Source organism: Microcebus murinus, chromosome 27, assembly GCF_040939455.1.
Source record: "Microcebus murinus isolate Inina chromosome 27, M.murinus_Inina_mat1.0, whole genome shotgun sequence".
NCBI classification, from domain to species: Eukaryota; Metazoa; Chordata; class Mammalia; order Primates; family Cheirogaleidae; genus Microcebus; species Microcebus murinus.
The window spans coordinates 16,526,621-16,545,609 of NC_134130.1; the positions used below are offsets into that span (position 1 = coordinate 16,526,621).

At 43.6% G+C, this 18,989-nt stretch overlaps 1 protein-coding gene across 1 annotated transcript in view; it reads right to left on the reverse strand.

Moving 5' to 3' along the window:
* The window catches only part of HADH (hydroxyacyl-CoA dehydrogenase), a 52,452-nt gene extending 39,597 nt beyond the window's left edge, over nt 1-12,855 (reverse strand). Inside the window, exon 1 of the mRNA XM_012766254.3 lies at nt 12,598-12,855. Coding sequence (XP_012621708.1) covers nt 12,598-12,729 — 132 coding nt within the window. The 5' untranslated portion in view covers nt 12,730-12,855. The remainder of the gene's footprint in view (nt 1-12,597) is intronic.
* Nucleotides 12,856-18,989: the final 6,134 nt, after the last annotated feature.

Below are 18,989 nucleotides of genomic sequence, written 5' to 3' on the forward strand. Positions count from 1 at the left end.
CAGTCCCTTCTCCTGAAATGGCTCTCTTCTAACCTTGACCTCTGGCCACATTTGCACCTACTGTGCCCTGTACTGATGATCCTTGATGATTTGCGGCAGGCTCCTAGATAACAACCTCCACCGCCCCTGACCTAGCAACCCGCCCACAGGTAGTAATGCTGGGGGGAAATCCTGAACCTCCCGGAGAAAGGGAAGTTGGAAGACTCCATGACCAGCTAAAACCAGAGTCCACGGAGGTGTGCCACCCCTAATAACAGATCCCATTTAGAGTGCTTTCCAAGTGCCAGACATCAGGCCCTATCATGTCATTTAATTATTATTTAACCAATTCTCCAAGTCAAATGTCAATTTTAAGGAAGTGTGACTTTACAGTTCTGTAGTTTGTTCTCTTGAAAATGGGATAATTATGACATTAAAATCTGAATTAAATCAGCATATGACTGTTTTTGATATTTGGACAAAGTGAGGATCCAGGCCACACACAGTCTACCACATAAATATCGTGCTGACCACTGTGAGGCTCAGCTGTTTGGTATTGAAAGTCCTCACACCAACATTCTCAAGTGCCTGAAACTGCTCCATTCTCCGCCACTTTCCTTTCTTCAAGATATGGCGAAATGTTCTTGGAGGAGGCACTGTGACTTTACTTGGCACCAATAATATTATGATCGCAAATGTACCCAAGGGAATGATGTCTCAGATCTCACTAGTGATGAAAATAAACATTCGTATCACCCAAAATATGGTTCTATTAATTTCAGGATCATCAACCAAAGGTAAACACAAATTTAAAAAAAATTTTTTTTTTGGCAACAGTAAGATAATGTCAAAAAAAAAAAAAAAATTTTTTTTTGAGACAGAGTCTCGCTTTGTTGCCCAGGCTAGAGTGAGTGGCATGGCATCAGCCTAGCTCACAGCAACTTCAAACTCCTGGGCTCAAGCAATCCTGCTGCCTCAGCCACCCGAGTAGCTGGGACTAAGGCATGCGCCACCATGCCCAGCTAATTTTTTCTATATATATATTAGTTGGCCAATTAATTTCTTTCTATTTTTATAGTAGAGACGGGGTCTCGCTCTTGCTCAGGCTGGTTTCGAACTCCTGACCTCGAGCAATTCGCCCACCTCGGCCTCCCAGAGTGCTAGGATTACAGGCGTGAGCCACCGCACCCAGCCTTAAAATTTCTTATACAACTTTTGGATTTCCAAAATAAACCAGAATACCCTAGTTTGAAAAACTATGGCCTCATCTAGCCTTTCTGGCAATCATGAAGTCTAATGTTAAATAAAGAAGGTGTATATGGTGAGTTACGATATCAAATAAACACTAAAACTGAACACAGTGTTAACAGCTGGTTCAACATTCCTCTTTTGGTAGCACATAACACCCTAAACCAGGTGTCGGGCCGCCTAGCACATTTATCTGGCCCTCAGGGTGTTTTTGCCGCTGCTGCCTGTCCTGCTTAGCAGCGGACTCATCCCAGACCAACGGTCTGAGGGACGGTGAACTGGCACCCTGTTTAAAAAGTTTGAGGACCCCTGCCCTAAACACTAGTTTTGGAACATACTACCTTTTTATCAATAGCCTCCTCACTGGGCTACCAGCCTCCAACCTCATCTCTCCCAACTCTTAACAGATGTTTGTTTCGTCTTCTTTTTTTTTTTTTTTTTTTTTTTTGAGACAGAGTCTCGCTTGTTGACCAGGCTAGAGTGCCATGGTGTCAGCCTAGCTCACAGCAACCTCAAACTCCTGGGCTCAAGCAATCCTGCTGCCTCAGCCTCCCGAGTAGCTGGGACTACAGGCATGCACCACCATGCCTGGCTAATTTTCTATATATATTAGTTGGCCAATTAATTTCTATCTATTTATAGTAGAGACGGGGTCTCGCTCTTGCTCAGGCTGGTTTCGAACTCCTGACCTCGAGCAATCCGCCCGCCTCAGCCTCCCATGTTTCGTCTTCTTAAATTGCAACCACCTCTACAGGCTCACGTTCCTTTCTCCAACAGACACCCACATCCAAGTGCAGTAACTGCTAAGGCTATCCTACACAAGCTCTTCTTCTTGACCATAACATCTCATTTCCATCTAACTGCTTTCTTCATTCCCTTCTTGTAAAAATTATCCCTAATTGCTTCTGAGGCTAACATCTTTTCTACAATAGAAACTGGTGGTACATGGTTACGGGTCCCAGTTGCTTCTCCAGAATAAAATCCACAGTCCTTCAAAGTGCTAAGTATTCATTCATAGCTTTCGGTTACATGCTGGTTTGAAGCTAAGACAGAACAAGAAGTGCTATGTTCTTCTTGGAAGCCAAGTAATTGTATTGGAGTATACAAACAACCTGGAGAGTGGGGAAGCCTTTGGACAGTTTGGGTAAAATAAAATGGGTTATTACAAAATGCTTTCCATCCAATGATCAAAAGTCATACAGACAAAAAACTTGGCTTCTCAGAGGTGAGTGCTTTTGAGCCCCTGCCCCAACACCTGTGCTCCCTTGGGTACGGACCAGAACTACCATCTGGAGTCCCATGCTGGGCACATCACTGCAGTCATTCCTTCACTGACTACTGCCTGCTACTGACTCAACATCTGCCATGTAGCTGTTCCTGGCCCTGGTATATGATGGTAAACAAAATAAATACCCTGCTCTCAGAGCGTTTGCACTTCTCATAAATTGTCCCATCTGATCCTGATAATGGCCTTTAGAGGGAGGCATATCACTCCCACTATAACAATAAGCAAACTGAAAGTTGACATGTGACTGGGATTTGAAGCTAGAGCTGCCTGCTCACGTGTTACTCTTGACCCAGAATGGCATGTCTGGTCTGAGGGCAACAGTCTGAAATGGCACTGGGCAAGGGCAAGACTCCACAGCCGGCCTGCCAACTGGGAGATGGAGAACATTCTTTAACCTCTACAAGCTGTCTCCTCATCTGTAAAATTGGAGCAACAGGGTTGTTTGGGAAGGTTAAATGAATTAATACAAGTCTAATACCTATAACTGTGCCTGAAACACTTCATACTCATGAAATGAACACAAATGATAGATCTATTTTTTAAAAGCCTCAATTTGTAAATTGCTTTAGGAATAAGTTTGGGAAGATTAAATGAATTAATACAAGTCTAATACCTATAACCGTGCCTGAAACACTTCATACTCATGAAATGAACACAAACAATAGATCTATTTTTTAAAAGCCTCAATTTCTAAATTGCTTTAGGAATAAGTTCTCAAGAAATCATGACTAGTTTTGTTGCTAAAAAACGCTTTATGACAGGCCAGGCATAGTGGCTCACACCTGTAATCCTAACACTCTGAGAGGCCGAGGTGGGCGGATCATTTGAGCTCAGGAGTTCGAGACCAACCTGAGCAAAGCGAGACCTCGTCTCTACTAAAAAAAAAAAAAAAAAAAAAATCGAAAGAAATTTGCTGGACAACTAAAAAATATATATATAATAATAATAATAAAAATTAGCTGGGCATGGTGGTACATGCCTGTAGTCCCAGCTACCTGGGAGGCTGAGGCAGGAGGATCGCTTGAGCCCAGTTTGAGGTTGCCATGAGCTAGGCTGGCGCCACGGCACTCTAGCCCAGGCAACAGAATGAGACTCTGTCTCAAAACAAACAAACAAACAAACAAACAAAAAAAACCACTTTATGACAAACTATGTAACACTCAAGTTATTTTAGAATTATGAGAAATCACATTATTCGTTTGAAAGGAGCTATAACCAGAGTCTTTAGTCAATTACCAAGTGAATAAAATTCTACAAGAGTCTCTCTTTGTTATTTTGGTGAGCAGATTAACCATCTTCCAATGTGGCTGGAATGCTAGGCAAAAGGGGAACTGGGGGGCAACTGCTATGTGTTGCCTAAAGCAAGGTTAACATTCTTTATGTGGTATGCCCACCCTGGGATTTCAGAATGGATTTGTGATTAATTCACTCCAACATGTGAATGTGTCTTATGTCTTTTATCAAAGGGGCTGCAGACAAAGCCAGGGCATGTGGACCCTGTATCTGTGCCTATCTGTGAGGGCACATGTATGCGTCAGGTGAAAGATGGCCACAGACACACAAAGCTCACTGTCCTCCAACACAGGTTTCTTTTCTATCAATAAACTAAGACACCTAGCTTATCAACTACCATAAAAGATCAGCTGTCAGGTATCAGCAAAAGCATTTATTGTTCAGGTTTATTAGCTGCAAATAATCGGGATCATCAATTTTTAGAGCAGGAAGATACCCCAGAGATCATCCAGTGTGGTGGCTTTCAAACATTTTTAAGTCATGAAGTCGTTCTCCATAGGAATGCATACAGAAGACCAACATGTAACAAAAGTCAGAGAAGGAGGGTAGACTGGGAGCCACCAAGGAGATTCATGGAACCCCTAAAGTCAATCAGAGCATAGTGTAAAAACTTCTGATCTGGCCAGGCGTGGTCCCTCACGCCTGTAATCCTAGCACTCTAGGAGGCCGAGGCGCGCGAATTGCTCGAGGTCAGGAGTTCGAAACCAGCTTGAGCAAGAGTGAGAGCGAGACCCCGTCTCTACTATAAAAATAGAAAGAAATTAATTGGCCAACTAATATATATAGAAAAAATTAGCTGGGCATGGTGGCGCGTGCCTGTAGTCCCAGCTACTCAGGAGGTTGAGGCAGCAGGATTGCTTGAGCCCAGGAGTTTGAGGTTGCTGTGAGCTAGGCTGACACCACTCTAGGCTGGGCAACAAAGTGAGACTGTCTCAAAAATAAAAGAAAAAAATTATCTATTCATGCTCATTAGGATGGCTATTATAAAAAAACAAAAGGATATGGAGAAATAGAAATTCTGTGCATTGCTTATGGGATGGTAAAATGGTATACTGCTATGGAAAACAGTATGGCAAGTCCTCAAAAAATTACAAATAGAATTACCATATAATCCAGCAATTCTATTCTTAGGACTATATCCAAAAGTATGGAAAGCAAGCACTTGAACAGATATTTGTACACTCATGTTTAAACAGCATTATTCACAGTAACCAAAAGATGATGGATAAATGGATGAACAAAATGTGGTCTATACATACAATGGAATATGATTCAGCTTAAAAGGGAAGGAAATTCTGGTACATGCTACAACATGGATGAACCTCGAAGACACTATGCCAAGTGAAATAAACCAGTCACAAAAGGACAAATACTGTATGATTCCACATATATGAAGTACCTGAACAGTTAAATTCATAGAGACAGAAAGCGAAGCAGAAGAGTAGTTGCCAGGGGCTGGGCGTAAGATGGGACAGGAGTAACTAATTGTTTAATGGACACAGAGTTTCACGTTTGCAAGACCAAAAGAGTTCTGGAGATGGATGGTGGCGACATCATCAGCTGCACAACGTTGAGAATGTCCTTAATGCCACTGAACTGTATTCTTAAAAATGGTTAAGATACAAAGTTTTATGTTATGTTTAAAATTTAAACATAAACAAAATTAAAAAAAAAACCTTCTGGTCTAATTCAACACAACAGCTTCTTTTTACAGAGTAAAGAAATAGAATCTAAAGCAAAAAATCACTCACAAAAGGTAAGATACATATAGGTACTAGTGTTCCTTCTGAAAACTAATTCTATGAAAGGTACTTCTGTGTCACTCACTCCATCAAACTCTTCAGTGGCTCCCCATGATCACAGAATAAAGCTTCAGTTCTACACATGGCACGCAGGCCCCACAGCATCAGGATTTACCTCCTGCCTGGACACACGGCTCACTGCTGCCTGATCATGACACTCTACCACCACCAAGAGACCTTGCAGCACCCCACATCTGCCCGTCATATCTCCCTCACCTCCAGCCCTTTGCTTGGTCTTGCCTTCTCCCCAACATCACCCCATTAACTGAGCCTGAGCATCACTTCCAGATGTTATGCCCACTCCCAAGATCCTCTTGGCCCCAAGCTATTGTTTCCCTGTGCTGCTGTAGTGTCTCTGCATATGCTCTCCCAGCTGCGTGGCAACCACCTGCACTCCTCTCCCTAAGCTCCGGACTAAATGGCGTTCGTCTGTGTATGCTGAGAACCTAGACCTGTTTGGCTGTGGTGGGCCCTCAGGGAACGGGGACTGAATAGATACATCTGGTGAAAAAGGCAAATGAGATCTGATGGCTCTTGCCATTGGTGTAGACAAGGGCCTCTCCTGATGATAGGAAAATAATTATATTATTAAGGACCCTTATTTGGAAAAGAATTGTATGTGTCCTTGATAACACTCATTCTTCTTGAATTATGCAATGATACCACCCAAGTTACTGCCAAGCGTCTGAGATGGAGATGGCAGTGGAAGGGTGAGCTACAAAAGGAGAAAGGCCTTTTTCTTCCTCCCATAGACATGTTATTTTTACAGCAAATGAAAAGGACTCTTCCTGGTGCTTTTACTTGAGCAACCATAATTTAACCAATGCAATGAGAAACTCGTTTTATAATACAGTGACCAACAAACTGTAAGACCTTGAGGACAAGCAGTCTGCAATGGAAAAAAAACCTATTTGAAGGCTATGTCCTCAGCTTCATGACTTTTCTAGGCCTAGTGGAAGGCAAGCTTAGCCAGAGAGGAAATATTTTTAGGCAAGGGTGCTTCAGAGCTGTAAAAATAGGCCAAGTGAACAGCACACTTGTTAAAGCCCTGAGTACTCTGGCCACAGGACCAAGTAAACATGCCAAGCAGAAGCACACTGTATTTATATATTAAATATATTTGCAAACGTATCACCAGGCTTGAAGCAGCTTCTCTGAAACACAATTTGAGCGGTCAACCTGTGAGAGCTACACCAACTGGCCCAGTGAATGGTCTCCTCCCATGCCCTCCTTAACAGCTCCACTGGTGTCCCGCAAGCTCCTACATTACAGGAGAGCTGCATTCCATCAGCATCACATTTGGAATCTCTGAAAAATCCCAAAGTTATGCAAACTATCTACTACTACACCCCAATTCTGATTTCCTCCAGATTCCCAGAATAAGAAGACTGAGTCTATGTTCCCTGAGCATGACTAGGGCCCAGAGGCTGTTGTGCCTTCATGTGAAGGCCTGCCCCTGTGGATTCTTGTGGTTAGATCCAGAGAGGAAAAGTCATAAGTCAGTTGCATCTCCCAGAGCTGGCAATCGGGGGTTTATGATTACCTCTGGTTGTGCAATATCTTGAACTCTGCCATCAGCACAAGCTGTCCTCACTAACTTCAACAATCAGCAGAAGGCATTCTATTGAGGTTTTCCACAACCACCACCACAGGAACCAGCCAATTTGTTCTTAAAACAATAAATTGGCTGGCTTCCTTTATCAGACTTAGACGTTTATATTTCAAAAAGTATTGCTAAAATGCCAAGAAAATGTGCCCCTGTTTTTAGAATAAAAGTCTATTAGACATACAATTATTTTTAATTCAATAATCATCCAGGTTTAGTAATGTAGAGGAAATAACTTTTCTTCCAGGCCTTCCACCCACAAATTCTGAAAAGGGGAAAGGCTAAGCAGACATGCCAACAGCATCAACTAAGTCTTAGTCATATTTAAGAATCCCTGGCTGGATGCTGTGGCTCACACCTATAATCCTAGCACTGAGGAGGCTGAGGTGGGAGGATCACTCGAGCTCAGGAGTTCAAGATCAGCCTGAGCAAGAGCGAGCGAGGCCTCATCTCTACAAAAAAAAATTGCAAAATTAGCCAGGTGTGGTGGCACTGCCTGTAGTCTCAGCTACTGGGGAGGCTGAAGCAGGAGGATCACTTGAGTCCAGGAGTTTGAGGTTGCTGTGAGCTATGATGACACCACTGCACTCTACCCTTCTACCCAGGGCAACAAAGTAAGACTCTGTCTCAAAAAAATAAAGAAAAGAATCCCTGAGATGTTGCCATGATGGATACTTTCTGGGTACAGGAGTGTTACAAATCCAAACTGTTCTCGAGGAAGAATAATATGGCAGTGTTTGTTATGATGAGCAATTTTTTTCTTTTAGCTATTGCTGAAAGGACCAATACAGGGATTCCCATAACAATTCAGGTTACACGTCTAGTCCAGGAACTATAAAGGAGAGAGAAAAGAGCCCTCCTCGGAGACGAAAGTTACAAAGCCTTTTCCAGAACAGAGGCGGCACTGACCATAACCCCTCTTCAGAGTACATATGGTTGAAGAATGACAATAGCAGTCACAGGAGGAGGAAACTCCTTGGGAAAAGATGGAAGGGGGAGAAGGAAGGAACATAATGAATGAAGTCTTGGCAGGTGAGTTTGAGTCTATTATGGGCAGAAATGTGGCAACATAGCACTCTTGCTTTGAGTCTCGAGCTGAGGATAGGTCCACCTGGTATCTGCTGATTCCAGATATCCAGAGGATTCCCTCATCCATGGATGCCACACTTCTCTCCACAAGATAGCGCGGGCCAGAGGTGGAGGCAAAGCTGCAGTTATCTCAGCTGCAGGGATCTCCAGACAGCAGAACAGAAGAGAGACCTAAGTTCTGGCCCCAGTTCTACCTCTGATCCTTGACCCTAAGCACCATGTCTGCAGGGGTCACTATTATGAAATGACAGACATCAAAATGCTTTAAACAAAATAAAATGTCATACTTGGAGAGTTTTTTGTTTTTTTTTTTTTTAATGTGCCAGGCTCTGTTCAAAATGCTTTATGAGCATGAATTCATTGCAATACCCAGACAGCCCCTGCAGCATACTGAGCTCCACAGAGACAGCCCCAGAGCATGCGAGAGCCAGATGGGCACTGGGTGACTCTGAGCCTCACTGAGGAAAAATAACTAAACATGAGCAAAGGAGATCCTAAGAAGCTGAGAGGCAAAATGTCATTATCTGCCTTCTTTGTGCAGATCTGTTGAGAAGCACAATACCCAGATACTTCAGTCAACTTCTCAGAGTTTTGTAAGAAGTGCTCAGAGAGGTGGAAGACCATGTCTGCTAAAGAGAAAGGAAAATTTAAAGATATGGCAATGTCAGATAAGGCTGATTATGAAAGAGAAATGAAAACCTAAATCCCTCCTAAAGGGGAAGCAAAAAAGAAGTTCAGTGATCCCAGTGTACCCAAGAGGCCTCCTTCAGCCTTTTGTTCTGTTCTGAGTGTCGCCCCCAAATCAAAAGAAAATATCCCAGCCTATCCATTGGTAATGGGCAAAGGAGAGATAAGGAATGACACCACAGCAGATGACAAGCAGCCTTAGAAAAGAAGGCTGCAAAGCTGAAGGAAAAATACGAAAAGGAATATGCTGCATACTGAGCTAAAGGAAAGCCTGATGCAGCAATGAAAAAAAGAACTTGTCAAGGCTGAAAAAAACAAGAAAGAGGAGGAAGAGAAGGAAGATGAAGAATATGAAGATTCATGACCACAGAAATGCACACAGCTAGTAGCTGCTAGAAGCTTTCTTCTTGTGTTTCCTTTTTCTTCATTTATAAAGCAAAAAACCTGTGCCCTGTGCTCAAGGTTCATTTAATACTATAAGCTTTTTTGCTGGCCTAAGTATCCGGTGAAGATAAATTGGTAATCAAAACCAAGGCAGAAGTGTATAATAGGCAAACACATAAAACAAATTAACTTACTTAAATATTAACCTGCAGTCTAAGGGATTTTTTTTAAAAATTTAAAACAAACAAAAGAAATGACAAGCGAAGTAGATACTCTGGGAAAATACACGCATGCAAAAGACCTGTGCTCTGAACAAATGTAATTAAGCATGGACCTCACTTGTCTTAAATTGCTTAATTGGTTGAGAAATGCATCTGCCTACCACAAAATCTATTTAAATTTTTCCAACCTACTCAGCACAAACTGGAACACCTGTTTAAAATGATGCATTTAAAAAATTAAAACTGTAAGCAGAACTGTACCTTAACATTAAAACTACTTCAGAAAGTTCAAGAGAATGAAGCTAAACGTGACTTAGTAGCATAACCTAGATGCTAGCTTGTGCTTTTATTTGATGGCTTTGCTAAGGTTTAACAACAAAATGAGGGGTAGGATAAAAAGAACCTTCTCCTTTTCAGAGGTTCCTGTAGTATCAGCTGGCCTTTGCATTCAAGATTAAGCAAGATGGAGCAGGGAATTGTGACCAATATTCTCCATCAAAATATCAGAGCACGACCTCAGCAACAACAATCATGGATGGGAGGGCACATGAGAGGAAAAGGGCAAAAGGACACGGACAACTACAATGAAGATAATAATCCCAAAGGCAGCTAACATTCTGCGAGCTCTTATTATGTGCCAGACACTGCTAAGTGCTTGACATGTGCTAATTCACTCAATCCTCCCCCTATGAGGACAGTACTAGTATTAGTCCTACTTTAGCAATTAGGGACTCAAGGCACCTACGTAAAGCAACTTTTCCATGTCAACACAGCCAGCTGTGGCAGAGGCAACATGCAGACCATCCATCTCCCTACAGTGACCTGGAGCCCATCTGTACTCAAAACACACCAACTAGTCAGTGGCACTCAATAAGCAAAACAGACTTACCCTGTGTCAAAAGCTGTTGGTCAAGGAGCATAAAGAATGAGGCAACATTGTGTAGGACTGAAGGCTACTGGGTAGAGTGCTGTTGCTAAACCACTGAAAACACTGCACACAGAGATATTTTGGGGGACAGATGGTTTCCCTCCACAGGATTAAAGTTGTCACTTAAAGTAACTGAGGTTCTCCTAAACTGTGTTACATGGGATGGAACTACTGTTTCTTAGGACTGTTCACCATGTAGACTTCTGGGCTTTATTACCTTTTTACCTTTTGGAATGACATGATGTTTCCAGCCTAAGGGGTAAATAGTTCTCTTGTTCCCCCTACAAGTTTCAAAAGGCATTCCCTGGTCCAACTAATCAAGGATTTGATTCTCAAGTTTGTGTTCCCATCAAAGTCAACCATTTCTACTCCCTCTTCTCTCAGGAGAAGAGGGAGGTAAAACCTCCAGTACTATACCCATAATTTTAGGTGCTGCCTCTCTGCCCTTTCATGCAGCACGAAATCCTTTTTTGGCCAATGATGGACACAGCATTCCAGGAACTGAACATCCTGACTTTATACAGAAGTTGAGGTCATGCTTTCTACTTAGTTTCTAATCCTCTTCAACTGCTATCTTCAAGGACACCATTCACAAGCTTTTCGGGACCCATTTCCTATACTGTTAATGGAGGCTTAAGGCCCTAATATATTGTTACTAATATGTTGTTTAAATGTTTGAAACAAATACATTGTTTTATTTCTTCCCACAACAAATCTCTCTCTCATAGCCTTGGGAGATTTTGATGTAGCCAAGGGATACAAGTGCACTCAAACTAAACTTTCTCTTGAGTATAAGGTTGCAACTTTTAGGTTAAGAGACTTATTCCTCCTATCCCATATATAACACAGATTATGGGGACACCATATCCTAGCAGCCAGAGCAACCACACAATAAAAAGGGAAACATCATGTCCAAAAACATGGTCTCAGAAGAAATGGGAAACTGAGAAGTCAGAAGGATATAACACTACAGAAATACAGATTTTAGGATAAAACGCAATTAAGTTAATACGCTGTAAAAATAAGCAGGGAGGGGAAAATTAAGATATATAATACTAAAAAAAATTTTTTTAAAGCAAGCATGGAGACTTGGTTGGATATAGACACTGAAAAATTAAACTCTCTCACGAATGTAGCCACTGCACTTAAATATGCTCTCCATGAAAAAGTAAATGACCACAACTGCCCCAAGCCCAACAATCCAAGTTGCAAAGGACTGAAATGCTAAGAATATAATCAGCTAGGATATGAAAATCATGGTTCTCCAATGTGAGCTGGAATATAAGTGTTAAAAAAAATAATAAAGTACAAGCATTACAGTATCCAGGCAATCACTTGCACAACTGACCCTGAACCACAGCGCTGCCGAACAGTGGAAAGTCCTGCAGACGCTGGAGATTAGAGACCACACCTGGGCCCTCTCTCTCCCCCTCCCCTCCCCTCCTCAGTACCCAAACGGCGCAGAACTCTGCACAGAGGTCACTACGTCAAAGGTCAAAGTCGCCTGCGCCGCCCTAGGCGGCAAGCTCTGATTCGGAGATTTTATAAACAAAGTGCTACAAAAGTGACGTCTGTGACTCTTCGCAACCCAGCGAGCGACAGTACCCAGGTGGAGAGGGAGGAGACAGTTTAGGCGAGGAAACCACTCTGACAGAGAATGCAGACTTATCACACAAAATAACTGAGACATAAAATTAGAACCAGTGGCAGTCCATGTCTCTGGACGCAAACTCCTGTCTGAGCCCAGCCGCGAGCCCAAGGCCACGCCTGGAGCCGCACGCCCCGACGCTCTCTTCTCCCCTGGCCGGGTCGGAGGCGCACGCCCCGACGCTCTCTTCTCCCCTGGCCGGGTTGGAGGCGCACGCCCCGACGCTCCGCAGGGAGCCTTCCCGGCCCTGCGAAGGCCAGAGCCTGGAGCCGCGGAGACCGCGGAGCTGCCCAGGGACGCAGAGCCCTGGCGGGTGGAGGCCGCCGCCCCACAGGCCCGACGCGCGGGGCAGGGCGGGGGCAATCCCCGCAGTCCGCGGCCCGCGGGCCTCCCGCCAGCGCGTCACCGGGCGCGCGCGGCTCACCTGCGCGATGCCCGCGCCCATCAGCCCGCCGCCGATCACCGTGACGTGCTTGACGATGATTTTCTTGGCTGCGGCCGAGGCGGCAGACGAGGAGGACACGGAGCGCACGAACTGCCTGGTGACGAAGGCCATGGTGGGGCGGCGGCCGCTACAGCGACGGGACCCGGGCGAGGAAGGTTCCGCGGGCGCCAGTGGCCGGGCGACCTTTGTGGGCGGACACCATGGCGGCGGCGCCGCGCGCCCCGGCGGCCCCGTGACGTCAGCGGGCAGCGGGGCGGGGACTCGAGGCCGGCTCCGCCCATTGGCCCCGGCCGCGGGCGCCACGTTCGAACGTCTGAACGCGCCGTCCGGACCCAAATGGGCGACGCGGGCCGCTGCCTCCCGCCGCTGCCGGGCTGAGCGCCGCCGGGGTCCGACTGCGCAGCAGGACCGGGAAGCCCTTATTTTGAAAAGCTGCTGGTGCCTTGTTAGATGAATTGCGTGGCGTCGATTCGGTAAATCCTCTCCTTTGATGCTTGCGCACAGCTGGGGCGCCGAGTAAATACGTGCCTCCTGGCCGGGGTGGCAATGGACCCCAATGTGCACCTTGGTTGAGGTCGCCAAATATTCGACTCTAGGGATTACTTTAACCTGTCAACAGTGATCGTTTCACTGTTGATCGTTAAAGGGGTGAAAAGCTTAGACTGCTAACACCCAAAACGAATCTAGTGACCCACGAGTTCCAGTGAAAAGGTCAGGCCCAGGAGGAGGAGCCGGAGAGGGGACTTTTGGCTGTGCTTTCAGTGGCGGACACCCGCCGACGCGCTGCACATGCGCACTGTGTAAGGCTGCACATGCGCACTGTGTAAGGCCCAAGAACAGCCTTCGAGGAGCAACTGATGATGCTAGAGAGCACAGGAAAGGACTGCCTTCCCAAATAATAGAAAGCTTGATACCAGCTAGCTCAATCTTTTCACTCGTGTGCACTTTCTAGTTACTGTGCCTTAGTGATATAGAATTTTTGTTCATTTATTTTTAATTGTTAAAAGAAAAACTTAAGATAAATTTAGCAGAGTTTGAGGAAAGAAATGTATTGCGAATCAGAAAGCACCCTAAACCCAAAGAGGTTCAGAGAGCTTCACTCAGCAAGAGCAGGCAGGCAGTATTTATAGAGAGAAAAAGAAAATGACATTGGGAAATGCCGTGACTGGGTTAAGGTTCCCATTTGCCTCATTTGGACATAACAGAGCAGTTTGCAACCTGTGATCAGCCAAAAGCTTGGCTGTTATGATTGAGACTCATCTACTTGTTACAAGACCATAATCAGGTTAAACTTCAGTTTATTTACATATTAAGATAGGTTACAGTTAGAGCTGACTGTGTAGGTAGACAGCTTTAAGCCAAATTTAATTTAATTTAACAATTTCCCCCTTTTAGTCAGCCTCTCAATGTTGAGAGATTGACCTAAACCTTGTACACTGACACCACTTTCTGTCACTGTCATAATGGATCGGTTTGATCTCAGTATGGAATTCACAATTCATTGGATGATTTTGCTTTCTTCATGGTGTTATTCTAATTGTAAAGACACCATTTGATGAACAAAGGATGGCTGCATACAAGCATTTAACCTCTTGAGGGGAAAGAACACATCGGAGACAATTATGATGGCTGACAGGAAGATAATATCAATAAACTGAGGTACACTCCTTAACATGAGTCTCTGCAAACTGAACTGAGTAAAATCAAACAATTCAAAGTCCAGGCAATAAAGATAATTCAACAGTATTGAGGGCCAATTGGTCATAATCTTTGTTCAGGGCACTACAATGATTAAGGGTCATAGGTCGCTGAATGGCCTGATTCAGCCTGATGGCCTGATTTTAAAAGGGGTCCATTTTTGTAGTCAGCCTGGCAACACAAATCATAATAACCTGGAGACTCACTTGAAAGAAGCATAAAAATTAGCAAAGCTTGTAATGACCAAGCCTGAGATTTACCATTCAGGATGCCTGCAAACCAATTGTTAGCTGCTCCCCTACACATTTCATGTGTTCCTTTCCCCTGAGAAATTTCCTTAATGTATTCAGTGGAAGTGTCTAGAGAAATGGCAGTGCTGCCACCTTTTAAATTAAGATGCTGTAGTATTTAAATTAGAGGAAAGATAAAGTGCAGCATTTGGTTTCATTCATACACAAGTCCCCAACCTGGGCAAAGAGGAGATCTAAAGTTGTATAATGCCCCATTTAATGTTTTTGTTGAATGTGGATGTACTCATTCACTTTTTGGAGAGTGGTTTCTACCCATCTGAACCCCTGGGATGTCTGGTTGGCTACAAAATCCAAGAGTTTCCCTAATTTATGGATTAGTTTCAAATTCCATAATTCAATACAACCAGCACCCCACTACTGCCAAGAGTAAGCCTCCAGTAACCCCACTAGAACATTTCCTCAGTGAAAACTAGCTTACTGTCATCTATTTTGAGATGTACTAATTTCTGATTTTGACTATGGCAGATATTATTGGAACTTTCAAGGAAAGCTCTTTGGAAGGCAGGAGTGACTAGCAAATAGCAAGATCTGAACCAACAAAGAAGCAAAACAGAGTAAGCAAACTCTTCACAGATCCACGGTAGGCCATAGAAAAGAGGGTCATCTAGTGGTCTTTGAGCAGTCAGTTCAATTTGTTCTTCTGTAAGTCTGCATAGCTCCTGAACAGGGTCCAGTGGGAAACTTTTTGTGGTCTCTTTGTAGCATGCTATAAGGGTGCAAGTCACATTTAATGGAAAAGCACATCACTAGATTTAATATGGTGACATCATACAAGCAATTACTTGTACCCATGTAGGTGGCCTTCAGGTCTTGAGTACAGGAAGCCTGGAAGCATGATGTCTCTTTTGCAGGTATCACTCTAACGGGCTTTCTGGTTTTTTTTTTTAAGTTTTATTTTATTTATAATTAACATATTATAATTATACACATTTATGGGGTACAGTGTGACATTTCAATGCATGTATACATTGAATAATGATCAAATCAGGGTAATTAGTATATCCATCACTTTAAACATTTATCATTTCTTTGTGGTGATAACATTCAAAATGTTCTCTTCCAGCGATCTTGAAATACACATTATTATTAGCTAGTTATTCTACTGTGAAATAAAATATGAGAACCTACTCTTCCTAACTAACTGTAATTTTGTACCCACTGAGGAACTCTCTTCGTTCCCCCCACCCCTACCTAGGTTTTGTATATTCGGTGGCAATTAGGTTATTAATTGGAAAGGTAAGCGTACTATTTCCAGCAAGTGTAGGAAAGCAAGTAGCAGTGATGTCTAGAATATCATGGATAGCTTTCCACTCTTCTGTTGGGATTCAGGGTGAGTATCATTAGGAGCACAGAGAGGCATTGGCATTAGTGGCATTGTTTCCTGATTTGGGGGCATTAGTCCACAAACCCAATAATTGCTCTGGTTTCTTGCTAGAGCATAAGCCTTTGCTAAAGCCATTCACAGATTATTGTCCCATAGATTTTCTGTAATGAAAGGGAAGGAATTACAACAGCAGGAAATAGGATGGGGGGAGGAAAAAAGATAAGGCTTTCGCAATGGCAAAGAAGTCTTCATCTGCAATCCTAGGAAAGCTGTCCGTATATGGGATGCCATCTGCCGTAGGGAAAATGTTCTCTGGTCAGCTTTATTTTAAGGTCTCCAACAGGTATACAGTTCTAGGAGTCTTTTTGAGTTGAGAGTTGTGGATCCAAGATTTGATGCCTTGAAGTTTCGCTGCATAGTAGAACTTGGTATGTCCCTTTCAACAGCGTTTAAAGGCAGTCTTTCTCTAGAGTCATTTCCAAAAGACTCAATCTCCAGGTTCCAGATCGTGAAAAGTTTGGTTGTCGTCACTTGTTGGGTCATGAAGGGCTGCATTCACCTAGTGGAAATATGCTTTGGCATAATACATTAAAGCCTTGTACTACTGAGTCAGAGTTCCTGAGAGTGAAAAATACATGAGGCCTTCCAGTAACTATTTCATAAGAGTTCAATCTATGTTTTCCAATGGGAGTGGATCTGATTGCCATCTATTAGTAATACCTTTCACCAAGGCAATCTAATCAATTCAGTTAGCTTTTCCTGATGCTATTGTGTTTGTAATACCTTATTTAACTGTTTTACAACTTGTCCAGTAAATGACTACCTCCATTTCTGGAAATTTCCACAGCAATGCCCCATAAGGGAAACACATTTTCCAATAATCTTTTAGCTACTGTTGGAGCATTGGCCTTACTGCATGGGGAAGCTTCTGTACAACCAGAAAAGATTCACTGGAGGTGCGTATTTTACAATGTGAGTGAGAGTTTATTTTTACTCTGTTGCTAAGGAGGTGAAATGTTCCTTCCACCCCAAACACAGATTTTGCACACAGGGAAACAGTTGCCTATTTCACCATAAGCATTGTGGGGATTCACTGAGTGTAGGTTAGGATTCTTTTTGTGTCTTATAGGAAGTGAAATATTCCTGAAATATTGAGAATGAACTGTATTTCTAACTTCAGCCAGCAATCTCCAAAATGCTTGCATGAGATCACAGGTCTCACCAAGTGGGATGATGAGGATGGTGCAATACAAATTCATTACCATCCAAGGGAGAAATGACCTAGAGAATATGGCCTTTTATAGAAATTATACCTTTCGATGTACCTACCTAGGATTTCAGGTGTGAAGTTTTATATATCTAAAGTTAACCATTTACTAGCCTTAACAACAATGGTAATAATGAAGGCCAGCACTTTGAGCAGTTTTCTTATATACTACTTGCTTATGTTAAATGGTTTTGCATGTGGTAGCAGCCAATGTTTACTGAGCCCATTTCTATGTTCCACACTGTGCTAGGCACTTCACATGAAATAATTAATTAAATACTCAAAATAACCCCATGTGGTAAGTATTAAGGGTGTCCCTCTTTTATAAGTAAGGAAATGGGGGCCCAGAGAGGTTTAGAAACTTTGCTAAAGTTATTATACACAGCTAATGAATGGTACCAGCAGAATTCAAATCCAGGACAGTCTCTTTTCACGGGTCATGTTCTTGACCATATGCCGTTTTGCCTCTTTGTAACAACCCTAAGCCTTTCATGCTGTCCTCACCTAAAAGTGAAGAAACCGAGGTTCAGAGCACTTAAGCCTTGAAAATGTCTTGTCGGACATCTTGTTGGGAGAATAGGAGAAGCTACCTCAAATATATCTCCCAACTAATGGAGTTCATGGGCTTTTAAAGGAGGGGCCGCATGCCTTGGGGCAGGTTGTGGTGTAACTAACAAGGGGCTCTGTGCATGAGGCAGGGCGTGGTGTAACTAACAAGGGGCTCTGTGCATGAGGCAGGGCGTGGTGTAACTAACAAGGGGCTCTGTGCATGAGGCAGGGCGTGGTGTAACTAACAAGGGGCTCTGTGCATGGGGCAGGGCGTGGTGTAACTAACAAGGGGCTCTGTGCATGGGGCAGGGCGTGGTGTAACTAACAAGGGGCTCTGTGCATGGGGGGAGCTTGTGGGGGGTGGTGGGTCATCAGGAGTCTGCCAGGGGCCTTCAGAACCTCAAATCCTTTGTCTTGCAGAAAACCCACCATTCTGGGAAAAACTCAAAAGTTCAAGTCATTAGTTAAGGGAGAGGATTAAAAATATATATATAGGGGTCATTGAAATGTATTTGTGGAGCTAGTTACAACTCCCTTCTTCTTTTTGGTTCATTCCTCAATCTTGGAAAATAGGGACATCGACCTGTCTGGCTACTTCCTGCTGAAATGGGATGTAGCTGGGGAATGAGGAAGAATGAAGATGTTGGGCTTGTAACTGAAAGTTTTTAGTAAACGTCATTAAGTTGCCACCCTCTCCCCACCAAGGTAGCAGTATATCAATAGAAGTACCCATCCCCCTCTGGGATTACTGCAGGGAAATGTTGACCCAGTGTCACCCAGAGGAATTTCCACCAAAAATTCCTCTAGTCACTCATGAAAACAGTTTAGGGAGCTAGTTAAATGGGCAACTTTTGACCTGCCATGGACTAAAAAGTGGGTAGTGGGGATGTCTGACAGCCAAGTGTGCCCATCTTCCAGCTGTTTGGACAGTCACAGGCCCAAGGAGTTTTTTCCATTGACCCCACAGAAAAAATATACTCAGAGGGTGCACCAAGTGTACGTGCTCCTGTTGGCCTGTCCTTCTGTCAGCTGATGTGTTATCATTTGCTGACATACTATCGTACAAATGGAGGTCTCTGGCTGTCCAGTTGGAGGGAGGGGGTTAAGGCCAATTGGTTGGACAGTTGCCAGGCTGCTCTTTTGGCCTCAAGTCTACTGTAGACAATTCTCTGATGTCCCCAGTAGTGCACAGTGACTCCCTCTCTGAGCAGTAAAATGGCTT